This window comes from Cebus imitator, unplaced genomic scaffold (assembly GCF_001604975.1).
Source record: "Cebus imitator isolate Cc_AM_T3 unplaced genomic scaffold, Cebus_imitator-1.0 Scaffold23, whole genome shotgun sequence".
Lineage (NCBI taxonomy): Eukaryota > Metazoa > Chordata > Mammalia > Primates > Cebidae > Cebus > Cebus imitator.
The window spans coordinates 10,680,557-10,707,072 of record NW_016107338.1 but is presented as its reverse complement, the minus strand read 5'-3'; the positions used below and the strand labels follow the sequence as shown (position 1 = coordinate 10,707,072).

Genomic DNA, 26,516 nt, shown 5'->3' with positions numbered 1-26,516 from the left:
TATAGAAACTTCTCTGCTTCCCAACTGTGTAACCTTAGTTTCTCCAACTGTAAATTGGAAGTAAGAGTACCTATCTCAAAGGAGTTGTGAGGATTAAATTAGCTAATCCTTGTAAAGATCTTAACTCTGTGGGACATAGTAGGTGCTCAGTATATAGTTTATGAATTAATTAAAAATTAATAAGCCTTTTTGTAGAGAGAAGAACTGAATATATTATAGTAAAATGAAAAATCTAATAAATGCAACAGGAAGGACACAGAGTCAAAGGAACACTGAAAAGGGCTTCCTACTGACTGGGAATTGGGAGGAAATTTTGTGTAAGAGATGATGTTTGAACTAAATCTTTAAGGTTTGAAGATAGAGTGGAATTGTAGCAGTTGTGCTTGGGATAGAAGATACCTCATATAGAGATGATGATCCATATGATCAAAGACTGGGTGGAGGTAGGAGACCTGGGGTTTAGGCAGGAAAGCATAGTGCGTTTAAAGAATGGTGAGTAATCCTAGAGAGTAAATACATTGAAAAAGATTTGGGATTCAATGCTTAGAAGTATTTTGACATCATTTTGTATGTTCTTGAGAGCCATTAGAGACTTTAAGCTGTGCTTTAAGAAGACTGATGCTATGACATGGGTTGGTTATGGGGGAATTTGGAAGAAGAAGACCTATTAGGACGATTTTGTAATAGGCAAAAGCAGGTAGATTACAAAAACCTTACAACAATATGAGCAAAACTGCCTGTAAATTAACTTGTAAAAGATGATACATGAAGGAAGAATTCAAAGGTGATTCTGACATTAAAAGTCTAAACAATTGGAACAATAGCATTGTCATTTGCAAACACAATGAAAATGAGCAGGTTGTAAAGAAATATCACGATTATGGTTTGAATATACTTAGTTTGAATTTTATATGATAGAAAGGACAGCCAACTGGAAATGTCAACTTGAGAGAGTTTGAACTATAAATATTTGGGAGTCATCTGCATGGAAGTAATAGTTGGAATCCTGGGAATGAATCAGCTCTAAGTGTGGTAGAAAACTATTTAGAGCAATGCCTAGAAGAATATGTGGCTGTATCTGTGGAAGAAGGGCAGACAGCAAAAGAGAAAGAAACTATAAGAGTGATACAGGAGAAAAAATAGAATTGACATTTCTTAGCTATTAAAGTGTAAGAAATTTTGCAAGTTATTTGACTAGGTTTTCTGAAAGAAAGCTATTGCCATTGTTAGGAGGAATAACTGGGTAGCTTTATTACACTTAACATGTAATCTGCTATGTTAACAGAAATAATGCATTAAAATTAGTTATATTTGCAAGGGTGGTTCTACCTTTTATGAACAGATTTTTGTGTCTTTCTTTGTTTGGAAAGCAGTAAATTACAAAGTCATTTAGAGCTTCTTTTTTCACCCACTCTATAGAAATAGATACATTGCCAAGCATCGTAAATACCATGTTTTCCACATAGAATATCACGGTGTCAAGATTATCTTCTAGTTAAAGCTTTGTTTGGAAAAAAAAGAAGAAAAATAAAAAACTTTTTATGATCTTGAAGAAATTCATGGCCTTTGAAATTTCCAGAAGAGCCTCAAAAAATAAGAATTCATGCTGATAATGCATTGGTAGTTGTAATAATTTCAATTAATATTTACTAAATGGTACTGTTTGCCATATATTGTTCTAAGTGTTTTACATGCATTTGTTTCCACATAACAGTATTTACTGAATGCCTACATTGTACCAGGCACTGTTCTGGGCATTTGATTTAGGTTAATAAATAAAACAAGCTAAAATTCATGCTCTTGTGGACAGTTTATTTAGTGAGAGCATATAGATAGTAACCAATAAACATAGTAAATAAAGTATGTGGACTCTAAGAAGATAAGTCTGTGGAAAAAATAGAGCAGGTTAAGTGGATTCGGGGGTACTGAATTGGGGTTGGGTGATGGAAATGGATTGCATTATGAAGTAGGGTAGTCAGAATAGGCCTTATGGAGAAGACTGCATTGGAGTTAACCATGCAGATACCTGAGAGAGTACCAAGCAAATGGAGGAATCTGTGCAAAGGCCCCAAGGTAGGAACATGTCTAGCATATCCAAGGAACAACAAAGAGATCAATATGATTCCATTTTGAGGAAGATCTGGTTTCAGGCATGAGGGAGCTACAATCCATTGGCTCCTACTCCTGACACATGGCTATCTGCTGTCTCCAAGGAACATGTAGGTTAGGAAACTGTATCACAGCCATGGGTTTAAACACTGGTGGAACCAGAGGTGGTGATTCACTGAATTAGAATTCCCCTAACCAGCTGCAGTATAAAAATCCCTGAAGAACGTGTGTGCTGACTTGATCAGAGGCACAAAGGAAAAGAATCTCAAAGTAAAAGGACCAGTTGGGATGCCTACCAAGACTTTAAGAATCACTACAAGAAAAATGTCTGTGGTAAAGGTTCTAAAACATGGACTCCCTCCAGAAGAACATCCACAAGCAGTGCGTTGACTTGCACAGTCCTTCTGAGATAAATAGATTTCTTCCATCAGTATTGAGCCAAGAGTTGAAGTTGAAGTCACCATTGCAGATGCTTAGGTCAGCTATTTTAATAAATTGATTATCAGTTGTTTTTTCAAGAGATCAGTATGGTTCAAAGTGTTTAAGGGAGAGAGCAATAGATAAGATCAGAGAGGAAATGGACATGGGGAGGGTGAGGCAGATCTTGTTACTACAACCCTATGAGATATGTACCTTTAAAATTTGCATTTTACAGATGAGGAAACTGAGATACAATCAAGTAACCCGTAACGTCTGTAGAATCAGGAGCCAATTGTAACAACAGTTTCATGTGATTGTGTACTGAAGGTTTCAAAATGATTTAATTGCTAATTCCTTTATGACTTTCTGTAAGATATTAGGTAAAAGGTCAATTCTGGAATAGATGATTCATTTAACAATGGCTCTATGATTTTCTTTCTCTGTAAACCACCTTGACCATTTATAAGTTTCTTCAGTTGCACACTTTTTTTTTTTTAATTGGGAGTACAGTAAGCATCCCTTAATACAAGACTTTTATATTAGAACCAATTTAAATTTTGGTTTAGTTCTTCTAGTCTTTTCATATTGGGCCTTCTTAGAAATAGGGATACAGCCATAATCATAATGATGTAATATGTTTTCTTTAGTTCTTATATATAGAAAGCTATTCTAGATCATAATATGGTGATAATGTCATTTATATATTACCTATGGACATGCTATTGATAATTGAAATGAATTGATGTAATGATAGTTACAGATTATCTGGCCCATGTATGTACTACCCATGCTTAGAATGAATCAATACTTTAATAATATAATTTGATATAGAAAAACATTTTAATAAGGACAATTCTTTAAATAATAGAAAGTCTAAGAAAAATACGTTAATACCTACCTAGTTCAGTGATCTCCTAGCTCATCTGTAAACCACGCTCCACTTTCCTTCCAGGTTAAATGACTAGAGAGATTTGAAAGTCACAGTAGATCATTACATGAAAAGATATTTACTAGTTCATTTTCTCACAGATTACTAGTTAGTTATTATTTTTTCTGAAGTAAATTTAGTATATTGGAATTCTATTTTTATCTACTTCATTATATTAAGTAGAATTGATCCAAACTGCTGATTTTTATGACCTGTGAGCTTTTCAGCATTGACTTTGTAGAGATGATCATTTAAAGAACAGTACTTTGCTAGATTTATGGTTGTTTCCATAATATTTTATTAATCTGAGATTTAATAAAAAATGAGAAAGTATTTCTGTGGTGTTTCTTACTAGTCTTCTCACAGAAGCAGTAAATACATAAATCATAATTATGTGGGGTTATTTTAATTGTTTGGTACTAACATGCTTTTGTCAAGTGGGGGCATCATTGATCTTTCTTAAGTAAGCAGTGTGGTAAGAATGGTTTGCTTTTTAAACTTAAATGATATTACAGTAAATAATTGTTCTCTTTTCATCTTACTTTAGAGGGCCTCTATTTACTATCTAAGCTTTCTTATAATAGCTAGCACTTTTAATTAATAGCAAGATTTAAAGTCCAGAAATATTTAGCAATTCTCCTTGTAATTTTCCATTGTACTAGCCTCTAAGGTTATCACCACAAAATGCAGTTGTTATTCAGTAAAAGAAAATGACATGGTTTTAATAATAGTAATAAAAGTTTAGAATAAAATTGTTATTATATAGTCTTAGGTTTGTTATTGTTGTTGTTTTAAGTATGAACAAGGGTAAAAGTATATACTTATGATTTAAAACACACAGACTACTAACTCACCTAGTATTCAAAAGTAACTCTCAGTGATAATTAGAAAATATTTTAGGCATATCCAAAATACATACTGTTTTGTGCTGTTGCTACCAACACCTGACTGTTGCTGATAACTCAAACTGTTTTACCATCATTAAATTTATGTAAGAAGCATGTTTGAATATGGTGTTCATTGTCCTATTTACTTAAAATGCATATATGATTACTGTATTTTAAAAACTAATGATGATTTTAATCTCTCCACTACTAAAAATATGTGTTACATTTGGACTTCAAAATGCATTATTTTATATCTAGTCGAAAAGTAACCATATTTGTACATGATTTCATTTGGGGAAAATTTTGAGTGTGTGAAAGTTACAAGGTAATAGCCTTAAATATTTGAAAACTTTAACATGATGTTTCCATCAGTAAAGCTCTTGGCCTGTTCTTATGTATAAGTTTAAAATCTTGCATATCTGCCTTCTTGTCAGGTAAATGCCAAGGGCTAAAACTGAAGATAATAATGTAAGATTTATGTCTCCCTCTTGGAGGTTACAGTTGTCGTGAACTGACAGTTTTGAAGGACCTAAACTGACATCATAGGATTCAAATGATCTGATTAGATCAATTAATGTTAATTTTAATCTTCTATTAAATTATTTTAATGTTTCCCTCTTTTCATTTTTTTCTAGCCAAGTCCTATACCAAGTCCTGCTTTGGGGCGAAAGCCAAATGCTAGTCAGTCTTTGCTTGTATGGTGTAAAGAAGTTACAAAGAACTACCGAGGAGTGAAAATCACGAATTTTACTACATCGTGGAGAAATGGTTTATCTTTTTGTGCAATATTACACCACTTTAGACCAGATTTAATGTAAGTAAAAACATTTTCCATTCCCTTTAAATATTTTGTAATAGACATTTTTTTAAAAAACATAAAATAATTTCTTAGCACATGTCCTGAAATACTTTATATTTGTTTTATTACCTACCTCCACCTCTTGCTTTTGAGAGATGTATGTCAGAAAGCTTTTCCTTTTTGATAACTAAAAACAATCTTTTTTCTTTTTAAAGAAAATGGTGTCAGGGTGTGGTAGCTCACTCCTGTAATCCCAGCACTTTGGGAGGCTGAGGCAAGTGGATCACCTGAGATTAGGAGTTCGAGACCAGCCTGACCAACATGGAGAAACCTCATCTCTACTAAAAATACAAAATTAGCCAGGCATGGTGGTACATACCTATAATCCTACCTCATCAGGAGGCTGAGGCAGGAAGATCGCTTGAACCTGGGAGGTGGAGGTTGCGGTGAACCAAGGTTGTGCCATTGCACTCCAGCCTGGGCAACAAGAGTGAAACTCCGTCTCAAAAAAAAAAAAAAAAAAAAAAAAAAAAAAAAAATAAAAAAAAAAAAAAAAAAAAGAAAGAGAAAATGATTTTTCTCCTTAATCTCAAAGAACTGACTTCAAATTATTATGAAAACTGTGTTAGTATTAAAATGAGAGGAGACAAATAAGCCTATAGTTTTTTACATTGACAAGAGATTACCTCATGGTAAATTTGGTCGTCAAGGCTAGTCTTTGGTCCCCTGCCTTAACCTCTGTTTTAGATGGAAAGCTTCAGGCAATGAAACATGTAATCAATGTTTTTATTCATTTATTTATTTATTTCCTTAATTCCACACTATTAGTTTTGTTGATTGAATTCCTGTGAAATTGCTAGTTATTCTTTAGTATTATTGAATGTCAAATTTTTAGATTCAGTTTGTTTTTAAAACAACTGTTTTTATCAAATACTATATGTACTCACTGTGCTATTTTCTCCCTCAGTGACTACAAGTCTCTGAATCCTCAAGATATTAAAGAGAACAACAAAAAGGTAAGAATTGATGAGCAAGAAAAATACATAGTTTCAATTTTGGCTTCTCTGTAGATCTTTATTAATTTGGAGAAAGTGAGGCAGTTTTATGAGGTCGGGACTAAAGCTCACAGAGGCTTATCTACTTACTGCCATTCATTAGGATGCATGGTTTACTCTGGTTTATCATGGATTTTTGAAGACCACAAGCCAGGTTGACATCAGATTATAATATATGTGTTACGTTTATTAACTATTGAGTATTTGTTACAGCATAGTGCTTTTATTCTAAGGTTTAGCTTTTAAAAAACATACCCAAAACTGTTGTGCCATAACTGTTATGTAAGTTTAGAAAAATATGTTGGTTGGGGATGAGAACAAGAGCCTAATGGGTTACCAAGAGAGAATACTTAGGTTCTGAGAAGCAAAATATATAAACATTGGTTCTTTTCATTTTATGGTAAACCATATACAGTTATGTACTACATAACAATGTTTTGATCAAAAACAGACCACATAGCTGGTGATGTACTATAAGATTATATTACTTTTTTTTTTAACTGTACCTTTTCTGTGTTTAGATACACAAATATCATTGTGTTACAATTACCTACAGTATTCAGTATAGGAATATGCTGTGCAGGTTAGTAGTTTAGGAGCAATAAGCTATACCGTATAGCCTAGGTATATAGTAGGCTATACCATCTAGGTTTATATAAGTATCCACTGAGATGTTTGCGCAACAAAATTGCCTGACATGCATTTCTCAGCACATATGCCCATCGTTAAGCAACACATGACTATATTTTCCCACATAGTTAATCAATATATTGAGATCAGAGGTTCCCAACTGGTATAGGGGAAGGGGATATTGATCCTTTCAGCCTTCAGGGCATCTGTGTAAGACTGCGTTGCTGGAGCCCTGGGCCAGCTAACTGGCCACAGGCTGATTATGTGCGTTCTGTGTGCAAGGAGGGAAGCACCTAACTCAGCACACAGTAGGTACTCAATTTTTTTCTACTGAATTGAATTCTTCAACTGAAAAGTTAATGAAATTTATTATTGTCTAGAACAGGAGTTCTTACTCTGTAATCTGTGGGTAGAAATCAGGGTGTCCTTGAACATGGTTGAGGGAGAAAATACATTTTCATTTTACTTTCATAAGTCCTCAACTGAAATTTGGCATTTTCTTCAATTATGAATTTAGGCAACAAACCACCGTAGTGTTAGCCATGCCTGAGACTTTGTCACCTTTAGAAATCACAGATATTTACCACCAGGCGCAGTGGCTCACACCTATGATCCCAGCACTTTGAGAGGCCATGGGGGTGAATCACCTGAGGTCAAGAGTTCAAGACTAGCCTGACCAACATAGTGAAACCCCATCTCTACTAAAAATTCAAAAAATTAGCTGGCTGCGGTGGCAAGCGCCTGTAATCCCAGCTACTCCGGTGGCTGAGGCAGGAGAAATCACTTGAACCTGGGAGGTGGAGTTTGCAGTGAGCTGAGATCAAGCCACTGCACTCCAGCCTGGGCAACAAGAGCGAGAATCCATCTCAAAAAAAAAAAAGAAAGAAAGAAAACACAGATATTTTCGATATTTTCATGTCATGTTATAGTTGTTGCTGCAGATATCTACAAATACCTTTTAAGCTTTTAACTTCTTCAAATTAATTAGTGCAGTCATAAAAAGCACATATATTACTGCTTCCCAAATTCATTTTAATATTTTCATATGTGTATTTTTCAGTATAATTGGTTTCTTTTGTAATCCTATGTGTTTTATCTATGTAAAACATTATTCTGAGAAGGGACCCATTGCCAAAAAGGTTCATGAGACAAAGTGGTTAATAACCTCTGTTTTAAAGTTTAACATACTTTAAATAATTAAAATTACTAGTGATCCAGTCTTGGAAACTTGATAGAAGTTCAATTAGCAAATAAATCTTTAAATCAAAACAATTTTTCACTTGTATTGCTCTCTAAAACCAAAAATGTGTATTGCCATCAAAAAAGTTTTGTTTCTTCAGCCTGGGGAACATAGCAAGACCCCATCTCTACAAAAAATAAAAAAGTTAGCTGAGCTTTCTGGCATGCACCTGTAGTCCCAGTTACTTGGGAGGGTGAAGTGGGAGAATAGCTGGAACCCAGGAGCTCGAGGCTGTAGTGAGCTAGGCTCATGCCACTGCACTTCAGCCCAGGTGACAGAGCAAGACCCTATGTCCAAAAAAACATCAAACAAAATTCTTGTTTCTTTGCAAATGCATAATGCTGGCCCTAGAGCACTAAAAACCTGGAAGTTTCTATTGAAATTTGCTACCAAAAAAGATAATCTTTAAAAATCAGTATAATTTTCTTACAGAAATCACCCTTCAGATGGTCATGTTACAAAATAGATTGTTCTCATGAGTTATTTCTTATATAATTTTGGAGAGCCTGTGTCTATTAAAGTGAAGTGCTTCTTTTTCATTAATTACATCTTTGGTCATGACAGTGCTTCACCTCCATTTTCTTACATTTGAATGAAATGCTAAGCCAATTTAAATACAGACATAAGCATTATAAAATAAACCATTTTTTAAAGTGGTTGTTTCAACTTACTGTTCAAAATTTTGAAAAGGAAATACTGTTGATTTTACCTCATTATAAATGTGTAAAGAATTTGGGGAATCTCATTAAGGCTTAAGTCACACTTCTTTACATTAGCTTTTCATTAACTTAATAATGGTAAGCATATTTAGTGGTAAATAATAATACTTGTAAGCATATTTAATGGTAAGATTTACATATTACTCCATATAAAAGACTATCCCATTAAAAAATTTTTTCAATTAGATCTTTCAGTACAGAAAGTTGTGGCTTTTGAAAGGCTTTTCAATCATCTCTGATGATTCTATTCGTTGTACTTTTCAATAAATAATTGTTTTTACATAGCCTTTCCTTTCATCATTCACTACTTCTTACCTGATAGCTACATTGAATTGCTACCTGCAACTTATTTCTAGCTTCATACAGTTCTTCCCAATACCCCATGTGCCCTCGGATGGATTTAAAGCACCATAGGAAAACAATGCCTGTGTCTTAAATTTCACACAGATGCATAACATAACTGGCAGTAACTCCTCCTTACCAATTTAATAACATCTAGGAATGACTAAGATAGTTTTCTTGGAGAGACCTCTTTTTTCTCCCCACACAAACAGGTGAAAACCAGTAGGTAGTTGACCATGACAGAAGAGGTTAACCTAGGAAAAGTCCTTTATAAAGCCTTAAGCTTGCTTACAGGAAACCTGGTTTGTTTTTAAATGTTTTTTTAGTGTAATTAGTGTACATAAAATGAATTGCTACATGAGGCAAAACACTAGCAGGAGTTTCCCCAAAAGGAAGCTAATCATTTTCCCAGGTCTGTAAAAAACGCTGAATTAAAAATGGCATTTACCTGTGACATCTGATCTTAACCAATATGTCAGTGTTTTTAGATAATTTGGGAAATGTTTAGAATACTGCCTGTGGTGCTTTCCCTGATGGCCTGCAATTGATGTCTGTCAGTCAAGTTGTCAAGACACATGAAAAGGAAAATGACTTCAATTTTCCTAAAACATATAAAATAACAAACAAGCCTATACATGCACACCAACTGAGTCATTCTCTCTAGTAAATATTTTGAGGTACCTATATTATGAAGCCTAGTGCTGTGAAAATTGAAAAGGTTTTAATATCACAATTTATTTTTCATTTTCTTTCTTACTTGTTCCATAATGTTTATTAAACTACAAGAATATGAGACAAAGGTTAAATTCAAATGTAGAAATGTACTTTAACAAGTAAGTGCAAAAGACTGATTCCTTCTGAATTGTTACATAATTTCCTAATATGTCTTTTAAGAAAAACTTTGAATTATGATCTTTAATCTAGGTTGCTAAAAAAAGTAAACATTTTACATCCCAAAGCAATAATATATCTTCAGGGTTCTTACTTTCTCTGAGAGTATATCTAAACCCCTAGTCATACTTTTAATGCTTCCTAGCAACACAATGCTGTTTTCAAGGGTTATTTCAGGATAGCAATAATTAATTGTAAATTGAGAAACAGCTTTGATTATTCAAAACTAGAAAAACCTGATGTGCCACAGTCATTTAAAGGCCAACAAAAATAATACAATGCAGCCTCACATTCTCTACTAGGTTGTAGTACTCAAAACATTTCATTCTTTCCAAAATGGATGAATTAAAATGAAGTCACTCTTTTCATTATGAAAATCAGTCTCAATTGAGCATTAAAAAAAGTTTCTGTTTCTAGGTTTAAATTGCATTTATTTGTATTTTATATCAGGTAATCTAGTAGTTAGTCCTTTTGACTTATCTAGCTGTGCTTTTTCTTCACAAATCACTGCAATTACATGATCGTGGAAAAGAGAGGTTGATAGAAATGATAAAGCTCAATATGGATTAGTCTAATGTTTCTTTATACCTTAGTTCCTTATCTTAAAAGTCCATTCTCAGAGTTTTAAAAACTTTAACTCTCATTTTTGCTTATTTCCTTTATTGGAAAAAGTATTTTAATTATTATTTATTACCCTTTTTTTTCTTGCCTCTGCCCCCACTTTTGTACATTTCTGACTTTTGGAATTTTGATATTTTCATATGACATAATGTCAGTAACATGTACCCTCCAATAACAACAAAAACAACAAAAATTAAAAATTTGCTCTTTTTAAAATGTATGAATTATGTGAACTGTTCAATATATCTTTTGTTTTTCCTTTCTTTGAAGGCATACGATGGATTTGCCAGCATAGGGATTTCTCGGTTATTGGAACCTTCTGATATGGTTTTATTAGCAATTCCTGATAAACTAACTGTTATGACTTACCTCTATCAAATAAGGGCACATTTCAGTGGCCAAGAACTAAATGTCGTTCAGATAGAAGAAAACAGCAGTAAAAGCACATATAAAGTTGGAAACTACGAAACAGATACAAACAGTTCTGTTGATCAAGAAAAATTCTATGCAGAGCTTAGTGATTTGAAGCGGGAGCCTGAACTACAACAGCCTATCAGTGGAGCAGTAGACTTCTTATCACAGGATGACTCTGTATTTGTAAATGATAGTGGGGTTGGAGAGTCAGAAAGTGAGCATCAAACCCCTGATGATCACCTTAGTCCAAGCACAGCCTCCCCTTACTGTCGCAGGACTAAAAGTGACACCGAACCCCAAAAGTCTCAGCAGAGCTCTGGAAGGACTTCAGGATCCGATGACCCTGGAATGTGTTCTAGTACAGATTCAACCCAAGCACAGGTTTTGTTAGGCAAAAAGAGACTATTGAAAGCTGAGACTTTAGAATTGAGTGACTTATATGTTAGTGATAAGAAGAAGGATCTATCTCCACCCTTTATTTGTGAGGAGACAGATGAGCAAAAGCTTCAAACTCTAGACATCAGTAGTAACTTGGAGAAAGAAAAATTAGAGAATTCCAGATCCTTAGAATGTAGATCAGATCCAGAATCACCTATCAAAAAAACAAGTTTATCTCCTACTTCTAAACTTGGATACTCATATAATAGAGATGTAGACCTTGCGAAGAAAAAACATACTTCCCTGAGGCAGACAGAGTCTGATCCAGATGCTGATAGAACCACTTTAAATCATGCAGATCATTCATCAAAAACAGTCCAGGTAAGTGAGTTAAAATGGTGAATACCGTATTTAGTAATTAGTTATTCTCTGTTTTTGTTTCTTTTTGCTTTCATAGATGTTATGAATGATTAAAGGTGAAGTATAATTTCTATTATAAAAACTCCTGAGGCCATGCAGTAGTGTGTGCCTGAGTCCCCGCTATTTGGGAGGCTGAGGAAAGAGGATTGCTTTGGCCCAGGAGTTTGAAACCAGCATGGGTAACACAGTGAGTCCCTGTCTCAAGAAAAGAAAAACCTGAAATATGCCTGCTGTATATTTAAGGTTTATGATATAATATTTTAAGCTTACAAATCCCAATTTCAGTATTGAAGGATATTGTATAATAAGGCTATAAAAAAAATTGAAGGACAAAGAATGTCAGCTTTTCAAATAAAAATATTATTACTTATAAAAACAATATTCTACTATAAGATAAAGCAAAATGTTTCAATATTCCATTTAATAAGAACATCATTCTAAAAGTGTATAATGCCAAATTAAATATTTCCCATTTAAAGCATTTTCCTTAAGTATTTTCATTGGCATTTTTAGTCCCATCGTTACTTGTGGTTAAAAATCCCAGCAGCATCCAATTTCTCCTCATGAAGGGACTAGTGTGCAGTTTTAACCTTTCTCTTACTGATGATATTAATATTTTACTGTTTTTACTCGAATCTCTGGTACCATCAGTTATAAGACATACTGTTATTTTGTGTACCACAACAAAAAAGAACAACATTGTCAATAAAATTATGATATATGGTTTTCCTCTCACTTAGAATTTTTATATCTATTGAAAGACCTCTTTTAGACTTATTTAGACATAGATTATTTGATCATATAACACTCTTATATATACATAAGGAGGAAATTTTAGGCAAAATAAATTGATTAAGGTATTATTCCTAAAAGTTTTTCGCATTTAGAATCCAACTCTTCTGAATCACTTTTTGATTTAGAGTTGTTGGTATTCCTGTTTTTTTCCACACAGTTATCCTCTGTGCCATCAAAAGCATTGTGTTACAGTAAATGGTTCTCAAAGCCTGATTTAGGGGCCTCTGAAGTTCTCCATGTCCCTTTCAGTTAAAGCTATTTTTATAATGATACTTGGGCATTGTTTGCCTTTATCACTCTCATTCTCTCACAAGAGTACAGTGGAATTTTCTGAAGGTTACATGATTATTAAAATATGTTAACATCTAATGAGTTCATTGTGGCTACTTCTAAATGAAAAAAACAATATATTAAAAGTGTATCCATTTTAATATCAAAAATGACAAATATCAATAGATATAATCCATATAAGCAAGAGTTCTTTGGGATCCTCAATAATTTTTAAGTATATATGGGGATTCTGAGACCAAAAAATCAGAGAATTTCTGAATTTATACCATTTCTCCACAACTGTCTGTGGGATTTTCTTCCAAATCAGTATACTCATTGATAATAGCACTTTCTTGACTTTGCCAGAAGCTTTCAACAAAAGATTTTTAGACAGTAACCTGGAGTTATGTTTCTCTCTCAAATAGTCCTCAAGTGGTGTTGACTGAAACGTCAAGGAATTGCCATCATGCCACCAGAAATACCAAGCAATGTATATGTAGGTAGACAACCATGTCTTGACTGCCACCTGGATGACAGAGTGTAAGATGCTGCCATTTATAAGCTTTCAGAGGTATCAAGAAAGAATTTACATCTTAGAATCAAAGAAGTAGAATAGCTGTTAAAGCAAGCCCCTGTTCTCCTAATCATAAACCTCAAATCAAAAGTCCTAAGTAGCTAAATCCCTCTGAAAGCTTTCAGGACAACATAATATCCACACATAGTAGATAACCAATAAACATCTAGTGATTGACAATTGCAAAAACTTGATGACCCTGACTTGTAATATTCAATATTCTTTTTCTTTCTTTTTTTTTTTTCTGAGATGGAGTCTCACTCTGTCACCCAGGCTGGAGTACAATGGCATGATCTCACCTCACTGCAACCTCTGCCTCTGGGTTCAAGTGATTCTCCTACCTCAGCCTCCCCAGTAGCTGGCACTACAGGTGTGCACCACCATGCCCAGTTAATTTTTGTATTCTTAGTAGAGATAGTGTTTCACCATGTTAGCCAGGCTGGTCTCAAACTCCTAACCTCAGGTGATCTGCCTGCCTCAGCCTCCCAAAGTGCTGGGATTATAGGCATGAGCCACTGCACCTGGCCAGATTTTTCTTAGAAACCAGATTTTTAAGGCAAATATGTTTAATTAAAACTAGAAAGTGATTGATGTTTAAAATTAAAAATACCCTGGACTGGGAATCAGTGAGCCTGGATTCTCATTTTGACTCTCCCAGTAATTAGTAGTGTGACATGTTAACTAGCCATTTAGTCTCTTGTGATCTTATTTTCCATGTTTGTTAAATGCAATAATCTTTAAGAACCCCTTTAGCTGTGAAACCATCGCTCTGTGATTCTATTCAGATGTTTAAAGTTTACCGGATGATAGAAGCAACATCTATTGATAGAAGCAACATATATTGATAGTTCCATATGTGTTTCCATTGGCCATTCATTGGCTTATTGGTCAGAATTTTGCTTAGGGTAAGTTTAAAGGTTTTTATTGACACTGGATTGGCAAAAGTAATGTCTAACAATAAACAGTGTAATATAGGTGCTGACATTTGGTAGGTTTTTAAAATTGCATATACCAGTTGAATTTTGGACAATTAAAAATCTGTTTCTCTTTGGTACACAGTATTTCAATTCTCAAATATACATCTTTTTACATTTTAACTTCTCTGAAATCAACGTATTACTTATAATAGGTAGTATATCAGAGTTTAATTGGCAGCATTTGTTCTTTCTTAGTAGTTCATAAAATAATAGCAAATCTTACAATTAAAAGCATTGGATTTGAGAAAATTTAGTAACTTTAATATAGCTTTACATACTTAACAAAGTCATAATGTTGTCCATTTTGATACCTAATACTTGTGATGACAGTTATATATCTTACACATATCTCTTAAACTTTACAACCCATAAGATAAGTAGTCAAATCCTATTTTATATGTGGGAAATCTGGGGTTTGCAGGATTACTTAAGGTTACATGATAAATGTTAAAGTTTGAATTCAAAAGCAACCTTGTCTTCAAAGTCTGTGCTTCTCCACTTTAATGTCTTTTTTTTTTTTTTACCATAATAGAATTAAAAAGTAATTATAGCCGAAATACAAAGTGGTCAACATTACTGAAGGACAATTTAACAATGTGCGTCACATTCCTTAAAAATGTTTATCTCATTAGATCCCACTTTCAGGAATTTTTCCTAAGGAAATAATTAGAATTGTGTAATAAAAATTTGCCTTTAAAGATATTCATAAAGCATTATTTATAACCATAAAAAATTGTATGCAACCTAAATGTTCAGTAAAATAATGCAAGTTAACTAATGTATGATGCATCTATACAATATAATGTAAGGCAGTCAATTAAAAATCAGGTTTTAGGCTGGGCATGGTAATTCAAACCTGTAATCACAGTATTTTGAGAGGCTAAAGTGAAACAATCGCTTGAGCCTGAGAGGTCAAGGCTGCAGTGAGCCGTGATCGTGCCATTGGACTCCAGCCTGGGTGACATAGCAAGACCCTGTCTCAAAAAAGTAATAAAATAAAATAATTTTTAAAAATATGTTTTCAAAAAATATTTAAGACCTTGAGAAAATGCTGAAAATACAGTAAGTGAAAAAAAGCATGATTCTACAGTGATTATCTCTGGATACCAGGACTACTACTGATTTTTTATTTTTCTTCTTTTTAACTAATATTTATTTTCTGAAATATCTGTAGTGAATTGCATTTCTAGCCAGAAAAAAAAATTATGTTTATGTGCTCTTAAACACACTTGGTGATTTTATAGTCTTTTGGTGATTTGATTTTGGTGTTAAGACCAAAACAGTTTTTCACTGTCTCTGTAGCTGGCTGTAATCACTGAAGACGATAAAATCACAGAAATTAGAGCTAGTGGGATTTTAAAGATGATCCCTCATTTCAAAGATTAGGAAATCGAGGGATTAAAACAAATAGTTAACATTTATTCAGTGCTTCCCGTGCGCCTTTGCTCAATACATTATACTGTTATCTAATCTTTGCTCTGTCCTTCTGAGAGTTGGTCTCTTTTTACCCTTATTTTATAAATGAGGAAACTGAGGCTTAGAGAAATTAACTTGCCCATAATTAAGTGGTGGAACTGGTATTTGAACCCAGGTCTGTCTGACTTCACAGTTCTTAAACATCGTGTAATGGAATGTAAGTTTTTAACTGACCTGCTCTAGGTTACATTGTTTATTATTAGTGGAAGAGGGATTAACAGCCTGATGTCTTGACTGAAAATTCAGTGTTCATTTAATTAATTTTGTCTGTTTTTGAGACACTGTTGATATTGTAACCAGTCAAATGTAATGACCAATTCTATTGTGTCCTGTTCAACCTGAACTTAGACCTATCATTATCACTTATACATTTTATTTGTATCTATTAAGAATTTTTGTTTAATCCTCTTAAAAATCTTAGGTGATGAAAATGTCCTGGAATTCGGTAGTGGTGATCGTTCATAACCCTATGAAATACTAAAAACTACTGAATTGTACACTTTAAGAAAAATCTTTTCTTTAAGATTATAGAAAAAAAGCTTTAAAAAATAGTAAAATATAAAGATCACAAAGAAACATCAAAATGCTGAACTTACCTTTAAAAAGATAGTTTCAAATAATATGAAATAAAGTAATAGCTGTACTTATTTTCTTTTCCTTGAAAGTAATACTTATGATTGAACCAAAACTATGCAATGAAAGGGAAGTAAAAGAAATTAAGTACCAGATAATAATAATAGACATCTAAAGCCAGAAGTTGGTTACTTAGTAGAAAAAAAAGGAATTTGGACTATAAGGAAGATGAATATTTGTGCTTTTTTAAATGCATTTAAGAACTGATCTCTGTTGATGGACAATACCTGTTGTTCTCCAAAATTATATTGTAAAATTACAGATTAATCCAGGAGAATACTTTTCCAATTCTGATATTGTCAGTTGTTTTTATACAGATAGTGAGCAATGGAGAAGACTAGTTTTACTTTTTTTTTAATGAAATATAATGGCTTTGAATTTTCTATAAACATTCTCAAGAATTTAAATTATTGCCACAGACATTTAACATTTTATTAACATTCAAATTTGGAAAACGTTATCAATTCTATAAGACTGAAAATAAAACTCTGAACGTTAAAAAATTTCTTTGTTAGATTATACTGTGTTTATGAGCAAATGCTGATAATATGTATAATATATATGAGCCTCATACCTAATGAGAATATGTTCTAATAAAATTATAATTAAATTTAATCAGTTTTAGATAGTAAAGATTTATTTCCCTTATATCAAGATTTATGTATTCATTCCACGGTTTCTAGTCAATATTAATATTCTCCATAGGTAATCTCATGAAGCTACAATCTTATTCATGATCTCTATTATTTCAGCAGATTGTCTAACCTTTCATTAGTTTACAAATGTAGATTATGTGTTCTTTTTTTTTTGGCTTCTAATTTTGTATCATTGCTTTTAAGCATCGAATGTTATCTAGACAAGAAGAACTTAAGGAAAGAGCAAGAGTTCTGCTTGAGCAAGCAAGAAGAGATGCAGCTTTAAAGGCAGGGAATAAGCACAGTACCAACGCAGCCACCCCACTCTGCAACAGGCAGCTAAGTGATGTAAGGAGCATTTGTTAAAAAATACCTTAAATTGTTCATTGTAATCATGGGGAGGAGGGAAGTAATTTGCTTGTATTTTTGCTATGTTATTTTTCTATAAACATAAATTCATGCTTTTAGGAGCATTTGGTCATTATTTCTATACAGTGGTGTTAGTGATGAGGAAAAGTAAGATTCAGGAATATAATTTCCACATATATATGAATAATCTGTTTTTTTATTAGTTTATATTTTATAACTGTAGTTGTACTCTAAGATTGTATTTTGTCAATGGAAGTTAATTTTGTTGGAAATATTAGAATATAATAATGATGTCCATTATTTATTGAATACTTAACAAGTATTTCAGAAACAATAATTTTGATTTTACTTAACTCCATGAAGACTGAGGCCAATAGGGAAGGTAACTTGTACAAGGTCACAGAGTCAGTAAATGGTGTATCCAGGATTTGAACCTGAGCCTTATTAGATTCCAGAGTCAGTGCACTTTCCTGTCACATATTGCCATCCTTGTATTAAACCACATTTTTTACATATTTTTGTGTAATGCTTCACAGATAATAATGAACATATAATAATAGGAGCCCTTAACATTTAGGGGGACACAAACCTCTTCAGGAATCAGAAAACTGGAACAGTTTCACCACAGCACCACCGTGTATTAGTATTTGTTTTTCCCAGAAAGAACAGCTCTATGCAATTTAGCTAGGTAGCTACATGCCAGATTCACCTTGTTACATTTGTTTCAGATTTACCCAAAGAAGTACCCTGTTGCTCATGAGATTATGCTTTGAACAGTCCCAAGATATTTTCCCACTCTCCCTCTTTCAAGTTATCTGTTGCTGCATTAAAAACCACTGCAGGATGAGGCACGGTGACTCACGCCTATACCCAACACTTTGAGAGGATGAGGTGGGAGGATCACTTGAGCCCAGGACTTTGAGACCAGTCTAGGCAATAGTGACACCCCAACTCTACTTACAGGAAAAATAACAAGAAAAACAACAACAACAACAAAACTTACTGGCATAAAACAACTATCTTATTACATTAATAGATTCTGTGAGTTAAGAATTTAGATAGGACACAGTGGTAGTGACTTGTTTATGCTCCATGTTGTCTGGGGCTGGCTTTCAGCTAATAAGACCTCTGCCAGACTGTCAGTTGGAACACCTACATGTGGCCTCTCCATATGGTCTCTCTACTTCTCTTGTGTGGGCTTCCTCATAGCATGGTGGCTAACTTCCAGGAACAAGTGTCCCAATGGAATAAGGCATAAATATGTGGCATTCTTATGATCTAGCTTTTCTTAAAAGCAAAATCACTTTAAGTTTATTGTAAGAAAGGAAAATTCTTTGCAAATTTCATTTATGAACATAGATGCAAAACTCCTATAGAAAACAATTAGCAAATTCAAGCCAGAAGTATTTTAAAAGGTTACCATACCACGGTCAATTTGGATTTATTCTAGGAATGCAAGATTGTTTAATTTTTCAAAAATCAAGAAATGTAATTGACAACATTAACAGAATAAAGAAAAATCAAGCACATATAGAAAAAGTTTGGAAAAATATCAACATCCACTCATGGTCCACAGGGAGAAAACAACCGCAATTCTTAACCTCTGGGGATAGAGAAAGGAACTTTATTACTTTATTAATCTGCTAAAATGTACAAATAAAAAGCCTATAGCAAACATACTTAATTATGAAACATTGAAAGCTTTTCATTTGTGACAGAGACAGTCCACTATCACTTCTATTCAACATCATAATGTTGAATAGAACCTAAGTCAAGAAAAAGAAATCAAAAGATATAACATATGAAAGAAGACAAATAAAATTATCATTATTCACTAGAAGTATGACTTGTACATAGAAAATCCCTTCAAAATTGCAAGATTACTGGACATAATATTTGAAAATAAATTCTGTTTCAATAAAATATACAAATGACCAGCAAGCACATAAGAAATATTTTTAGTATCATTAGTTATCAAGCAAATGAAAATCAAAGCCACAGTGAGATACCACTATGAAAATGACTGAAATTTAAAAGACTGACAGTAACAAGTGTGAGAGGAATTTGGAGCAACTAGAATTCTCACATTTTGCCAGTAGGAATGTAAAATGGTTCGACCATCTTGAAAAATAGGCCATTGCCTATAAAGCTAAACATGCACTTACATGACCCCAACAATTCCATTTTAAGGTACATAACCAAAGAAACTAAAAACATATGGCTATTCAAAATTTTTATATGCTATTATAAAATTTTATAGCAGTTTTGTTTGTAGTCTCCAGAAACAGGACAAAATTTTAATGTCTATCACCAGACAAATGAATAAACACATCCTGATATACCCATGCAATAGAATACTACCCAGCAATACAAAGGAACAAGACACTGAAATACACAATAATGTAAATGAATCTTGGAGATATTATGCTGAGAACACAAAAGAGGACATATGTAATTACATTCACATAAAACTCTACAACAAGCAAAACTAATGTAGCATGACAGAAAGCAGATTGGTGATTGCCTGATGCCAGGGTAGGCAGAAATGACTGCAAAAGTATATGAGCATGAGCAAACTTTCTAGAGAGATGTAAAAGATTTATAGCCTTATTGTGTCTGATTACACAGGAGTATACATTTGTTAAAACATCAAATTTAAAATGGATGCATATTACTACATGTAAATTATATTTTAAAGTTTATCTTTTTAAATTGTTTATTAAAAACAAACATTCTCTAAATATTTACAAGAATGTTAAAAATAGATAATATGCTAAGAATAAAGCTAACAAGAAATATGCAAGACCTTCAGGCAGAAAACTAAAACCTTCTGAAAGATATAAAAGAATAAATAAATGGAAGGGCATACTATGTTCATAAATTGGAAGACTTAATGTTTTAGACATTTTATTTTATTGTGATAAGAACAGTTAACGTGAGAGCTACTCTTTTTTAAAAAAATTGAGTGTACAATACATTATTATTGACTATGGATACAATGTTTTATAGCAGATTTTCAGAACTTATTCACGTTGCTTAGCTGAAGCTTAATTCCTGTAGATTAGTAACTGCCCATTTCCCTTCCTTCCAGTTCCTGTCTACCACTATTCCAGTCTTTTTATCCATTCATCTGTCCGTGGACATTTAGGTTGTTATCACATATTGGCTATTGTGAATAATGCTGCAATGAACATAGGAGTGCTAAAATCTCTTCAAGATCTTCAGTTTTTGGTTTCAGTTTTTTTGGGTAAATACCCCAAAGTGGGATTGCTAGATCATATAGTAGTTTTGTTTTTAATTTTTTGAGGCACCTTCATACATTTTCCTTAACAGTTGCACAATTGTATATTACCACCAACAGTATGCAAGGATTCCAATTTCTCCATATTCTCACCAACACTTACTACTTTTGTTTTCTAAATAATAGCCAATATTGTTTCAAACAATAGCTTGTTAGAAATAAGCATGGAGTGATATCTCATTGTGATGTTGATTTGCATTTTCCTGATGATTAGTGACATTGAACATCTTTTCATGTAACCTGTTGTTCATTTGTATGTCTTCTTTGAAGAAATGTCTATTCAAGTCCTTAGCCCACTTTTTAATTGAGTTAACATTTGTTTTGGGGGTGGGGGTTGGCTGTTGAGTTACAAGAGTTCTTACTTATTACTTAAGAGATCACTGGTTTAAAACTTCTTTAGCAATTTCTTTATTTTATTCCTGTGTACTTTGTTTCTATACAACTAAACTAAGTCCTTCTGGTGAATACCAAAAATAATGAGAAGAGCTATTTTAATAATTGCTATTATAGTACTTAAATAGAAGCATATAGTGTGTGGGACAATGTCTGTGTACTCAGTACAGTTAGCTACTTGTGAGACTTTTGTATTTAGTTCTGGGCTGAGAAAAAGTGAGAATTTACAGGGGATTCAGAAAAGGGTTAAAGGAATGAAAGCAAAGATCTACTTGTAAGGAAAGAAAGGCTTATAAAATGTAAAAAAGATATAACTGGGAAGCTTAAGTAATCATTTGAATATGTGAAGCCTCAAAATCCATCTGGTAGGCTGGGCATGGTAGCTCACTCCTGTAATCCCAGCACTTTGGGAGGCCGAGGTGAGTAGATTGCCTTAGCTAAGGATTTCGAGACCACCCTGGGTAACATGGTAAAACCCCATCTCTACCAAAATACAAAGAATTATCCTGGCATGGTGGCATGCGCCTGTAGTCCCAGCTACTCAGGAGGCTGATGCAGAAGAATTTATCAAACCCGGGAGGTAGAGGTTGCAGTGAGCTGAGATCACACCACTGCACTCAAAACTGGGGGACAGAGTGAGACTCTGTCTCAAAAAGAAAAAAAAAAAAATCCATCTGGTAGCCCCTAAGAGAATAAACTTACGAACTACTCAGCATGGCCTCGTGTCCTTGCAAATCCTGTCCCCTCCCTTTAGAGCCTTATCTCTTACCTCTCTCTCATTTTTTTCATTGTACAGTCCAGTTATAAGTTGCTTACTGTATCTGAAATGTGTCATACTTTCATTCTTGTGTCAAGCATTTGCTGTTGTTGCCTTGAAATATCCATCTTCCCTTGATAGTTTCTTCTGAAATAGCACTTTTATAAGCACTTCCCTCATGGCTCCTTGCAGTAAAGTTAAATCTCTTTCCTATATCTTTTTCTATTATTCTCTATCACAGCATACTCTCATCCCAATATAATTATCTACATACAAGTCTCTTTCTCTCAGTCAGTGGTCCGCTATTTAAAAGTACAAGGACCTTGTATGCCCAGCACCAAGTAGTAATATTTAGAAAATGTTTGTTGAATGAATAAATGAAGGAAATAGTGACAGGCTATTTTTCATATCCTCTGAGTGTCAACTAATAAAAAATGAGCTTAAACATGAAAACTTTGTTATAAAGTGGTTCTTAGTAGGTCTGTAAACAGAAAAAAATAAATGTTTCTCTGAAGGTCTTTAAAGCAGGATTGAGCAGAGAAAGTTAGTGTTCCTTTGTCTGAAGTCAGTTACAGATCAGATTACTTTTGCCACTTGGGGACTTAAGCTTGTAACATGCTCTTCTTGCTATTCTCCAATCGTACATTATGATACCTTTCATTGTTGTTATGATGTGTGTTTGCCAAATCCTTACACACACCTGCTTCTCCCATATTCTGGGACTCTGATTAGAGTTCAGCTTTCAGTTCTGCCTTGAATCACAACACTCTGCAAAACAGTCCCTTTCAAAATGAGTATAGCTTTAGGCTGCTAGCCTGGAAAGCTATTTCTAAGACACTGAAAACAACTCTTGGTAATCTTATTGGGTGGATCCTTATGTACATATTCCATTTAAGTTATCCTCAGGAAAGTTTTAAGTTGTAATTTCCCTCAAAGGACAACTCACCAACACAGATACCATAAACCTTTTAATTTTTCTAAATTTTTGGCTGGACTACGATTGCATATTTTAGTGAATACTTGGTACAACCACTTACTGCCTTTCAAGTCTGTTTACATGATTCACTCATATCTTTGTGCATTAACCTGTTTCATTTGCTCCCTGAAATTATTTCATTGCTCTGGTTCTCTGTGTTTTATGTTCCTTTTCTTTCTGTTCCTTTTGTTCTATGAAGATTTTCAAAGGTTGGATTTGACTAATGTAAGTTTTAGGTGTGATATTTGTGTTTTTCATTGTTTTCCACATGTACTTTAAATCATTTTTTTAATTACAACTCAGGAGTTTGGTAGCTTCAGCAGTCTACACAGCAGGTAATCTAAAGGAGCCTTCTTGACTGTATAATATATAAACATAATACTCCAAGAAAAACTTTCCTTTTTTATTATTTTTCTTTATTATTCCATTTCCCCATATACTTTCCCCCCAGATATGTACAAATAGAATTTTAAAAGCTAATCTGGCCTGTAATCCCAGCATTTTGGGAGGCTGAGGCAGGCAGATCACCTGAGGTCAGGGGTTCGAGAACAGCGTGGCCAATGTGGTGAAACCCATCTCCACTAAAAGTAGAAAAACTAGCCAGACATGGTGGTGCATCGCTTGTACTGGAGGTGGAGGTTGCAGTGAGCAGAGATTGCACCACAGTACTCCAGCCTGGGCAACAGAACCAGCCTCTGTCTCAAAAAAATAAAAATAGCTGGGCAGGGTGGCTCACACCTGTAATCCAAGCACTTTGGGAAGCCAAGGTGAGCAGATCATTTAAGGTCAGGAGTTCAAGACCAGCTTGGCTAACATGGCAAAACCCATCTCTACCAAATATACAAAAAATTAGCTGGGTGTGGTGGCACATGCCTGTAGTCCCAGCTACTCTGGAGGCTGAGGCACGAGAATCACTTGAACCCAAGAGGCAGAGGTTGCAGTGAGCCAAGATTATGCCACTGCACCCCAGCCTGGGCAACAGAATAAGACTCCATCTCAAAAAATTAATAAAATAAAAACAAAAAATAAACAAAATAAAATCCAATCTAATCTGTTCCACATGCTTTTGCTAATTACTTTGCATTGGAATATAATTGCTTTTTAAAAAATGCATTTAATAAACCCACCATTCCATTTAATAACACTTATATACTTGTATAGGTATCTGAAAGAGATAATTGCACTTGATGTGCTAAAGTTTAGAATTCATACACTGTAAGCAAAATAAAGGATAACAGTCCTGCTACCTACAGTCCTTGGACTTTTTGTTAGCATGTTGGTAAAGCACTTTGAACGTATCAGAAGAATGATGCTATATAAGTTTATAACTTTTTTAAAAGAATAAAATCTATTTTATATGTAGAAAATCTAAAAAGAATCAGGATGAAACTTCAGTCTAATTAGCCTAATCGTCAATGAATTTGTAAATATGTTTTTGTTTTGTTTAAGCAATGTTTATGTAGCATAAGAGTATGATTTGCAGATAGCTGTTAGGCATCTGGAAGCATTTTAGAAAGAAGTATCAGAAAGTAATTACAATGCTATTATAAAACAGACGAAGTTTTTCATCTAATATTTAATCTGCTGGCATAATGACCCACCTATTACACTCAACTGGTTCAGGAGCCTTTTCTCATGTAGCAGGTAGCAGAATCAAACTGCAAGTTAACAAGTCCGAAGGTTTGCAGTATCTGTCTTTAAAGACCTGAAGGAATGTTTGAATCCTCTAAAGAAAACAGTATACATGGGAAAGGATTTTAGTTTGATCAGTTCTTAGTTAACTAGAAAGACTAGTAACCACACAGTGACTTTTTTTTAAACTCACCTTTGGAAATGAATCCAAATGGCTTAAGAGAACTAAGAGAATGCAAGTTAGTCTTTTGCAACTTACTTTTGACAGGTATTTTATGGCCATGAAGGGTGAGACGTCAACTGTGTACTTTTGATGTTCATTGAAAATTATTGATTTAAATGGCACTAGTCTGTCATGCTGATAATTATAGCAGATTGAGATAAGATCACTAGATATTCTTTAAATAATAAAAGAAGCATTTGCCATTCACTTGGTAAAAAACACTGAACTTTTTTTGGTAATTTCTGATAGTATCTTTTCCTGTAGTTTTCGTATGTATGTGTTCTAAGTATGTAACATCATAAAATTATGTATAAGATTATACTTACATATTTATAAATATTGACTGTCTTAAATAGCCTCCTAGGAATCAAAACTTTAAAATTAAGTTCAAGTTAAAATTTTGTCTTTTTCCTAATTACACATATTATCACTTCTACTATTAGGAAGAAGTAATTTGACTTTACATTTGTAATTTTGTATGAAAGGATGTCAATTATCACTTATTATTTAAGTTACTAAATCTTTAGTAACATACAGAGTGAGTTTTTAGTTAAAAAATCTAAAACCTTTAATAATATACAGATTTTACTTAGGAATTTTTATTCTCCCTATGAGCTGGACTGTCTGTGCCCAGGGCACTGAAATGAAAATATATCCTTATTTTTTACTTCAACACAATCACCAAAATATTTCATGTATAAAATCTATTTCAGACCAGTAAGACACTTTGAATGTATAGCTGATCTTTTTATAGTTGCATTTTAGAGGAGAAGAATGCCAGTGTACTTCTATGTTCAGCATAAATAGCTCCATACAAAGCAGTGATTTTTATTCCATATTATTTTAAATAATAGTTTATCTATTATGTCTAAATGTAAGTTGATTTGAAGTCGGCTATCCTAACAATAGTTACTAGACTTCTTAGAAAACATATTGTTAGCTTGCTAGCATATCTTCAAAGTCATACAAAATACCAGCATTGATGTGGAGGAAAAAAAAACTAAAGCATCTTTTCTATTATGTGGCCATAAACCCCTAGCCTCAAAAGTCTTATTTGAGGTTGCCATGAATGCATGAAGCTAGGGCTAGGTGTCTTAGCATCAGGAACACTTCTTTTATGCAAGTATTAATGGCTGTGGACATTTTCCATATGCCTGTTCAGTGCCGTATTGAACATCCCAGGATGAATATCACCATTACTAAAGCTGTATTTTATATTGCCTATTTTGTTATTGCTCAGCATGCACAAGAGTAAATTTTAAATCTTTATTCATTTTGTTTTTTAATGTTTCTTTTGTTCTTCTTATCATGTTCCTGCTTTCCCAAGGATATATGCCTTGAATGAAAAGTCACATGTGCATTACTAATTGTGTGCTATTGTATTTACAGTTCCTAGTGGTGGCAGTGTGAAGCTACTAATTCCTTTGCTTCACTTGATGTAAAATAATCTGAATGTCTTTGATAGCAGTGAAACAGTATTAATTGTTTTGTACATTTCTTGGTCACTCTTCTTAGGTGGTCTTCATAATCTATTAGAACTTTCAGCCAGATTTTTGTAATGTCATGCCTCCAGCAGTGATTAAATTGGTAATTAATGAACAGTCTTTGGCAATGTAAACCACATCCCGTTAATTTTCCCTTTTGAGTTTTTA

The 26,516-nt window shown here is 33.5% G+C and overlaps 1 protein-coding gene across 7 annotated transcripts in view; it reads left to right on the top strand.

The window, feature by feature from the left end:
* The window catches only part of EHBP1 (EH domain binding protein 1), a 333,194-nt gene that overhangs the window by 224,357 nt on the left and 82,321 nt on the right, over window positions 1-26,516 (top strand). For all 7 annotated transcript variants that reach the window (XM_037736195.1, XM_037736194.1, XM_017522174.2 and 4 more), the window contains 4 exons: window positions 4,980-5,158; window positions 6,111-6,159; window positions 10,912-11,814; window positions 17,418-17,561. In XM_037736195.1, the coding sequence (XP_037592123.1) occupies window positions 4,980-5,158; window positions 6,111-6,159; window positions 10,912-11,814; window positions 17,418-17,561 (1,275 nt within the window). The remainder of the gene's footprint in view (window positions 1-4,979; window positions 5,159-6,110; window positions 6,160-10,911; window positions 11,815-17,417; window positions 17,562-26,516) is intronic.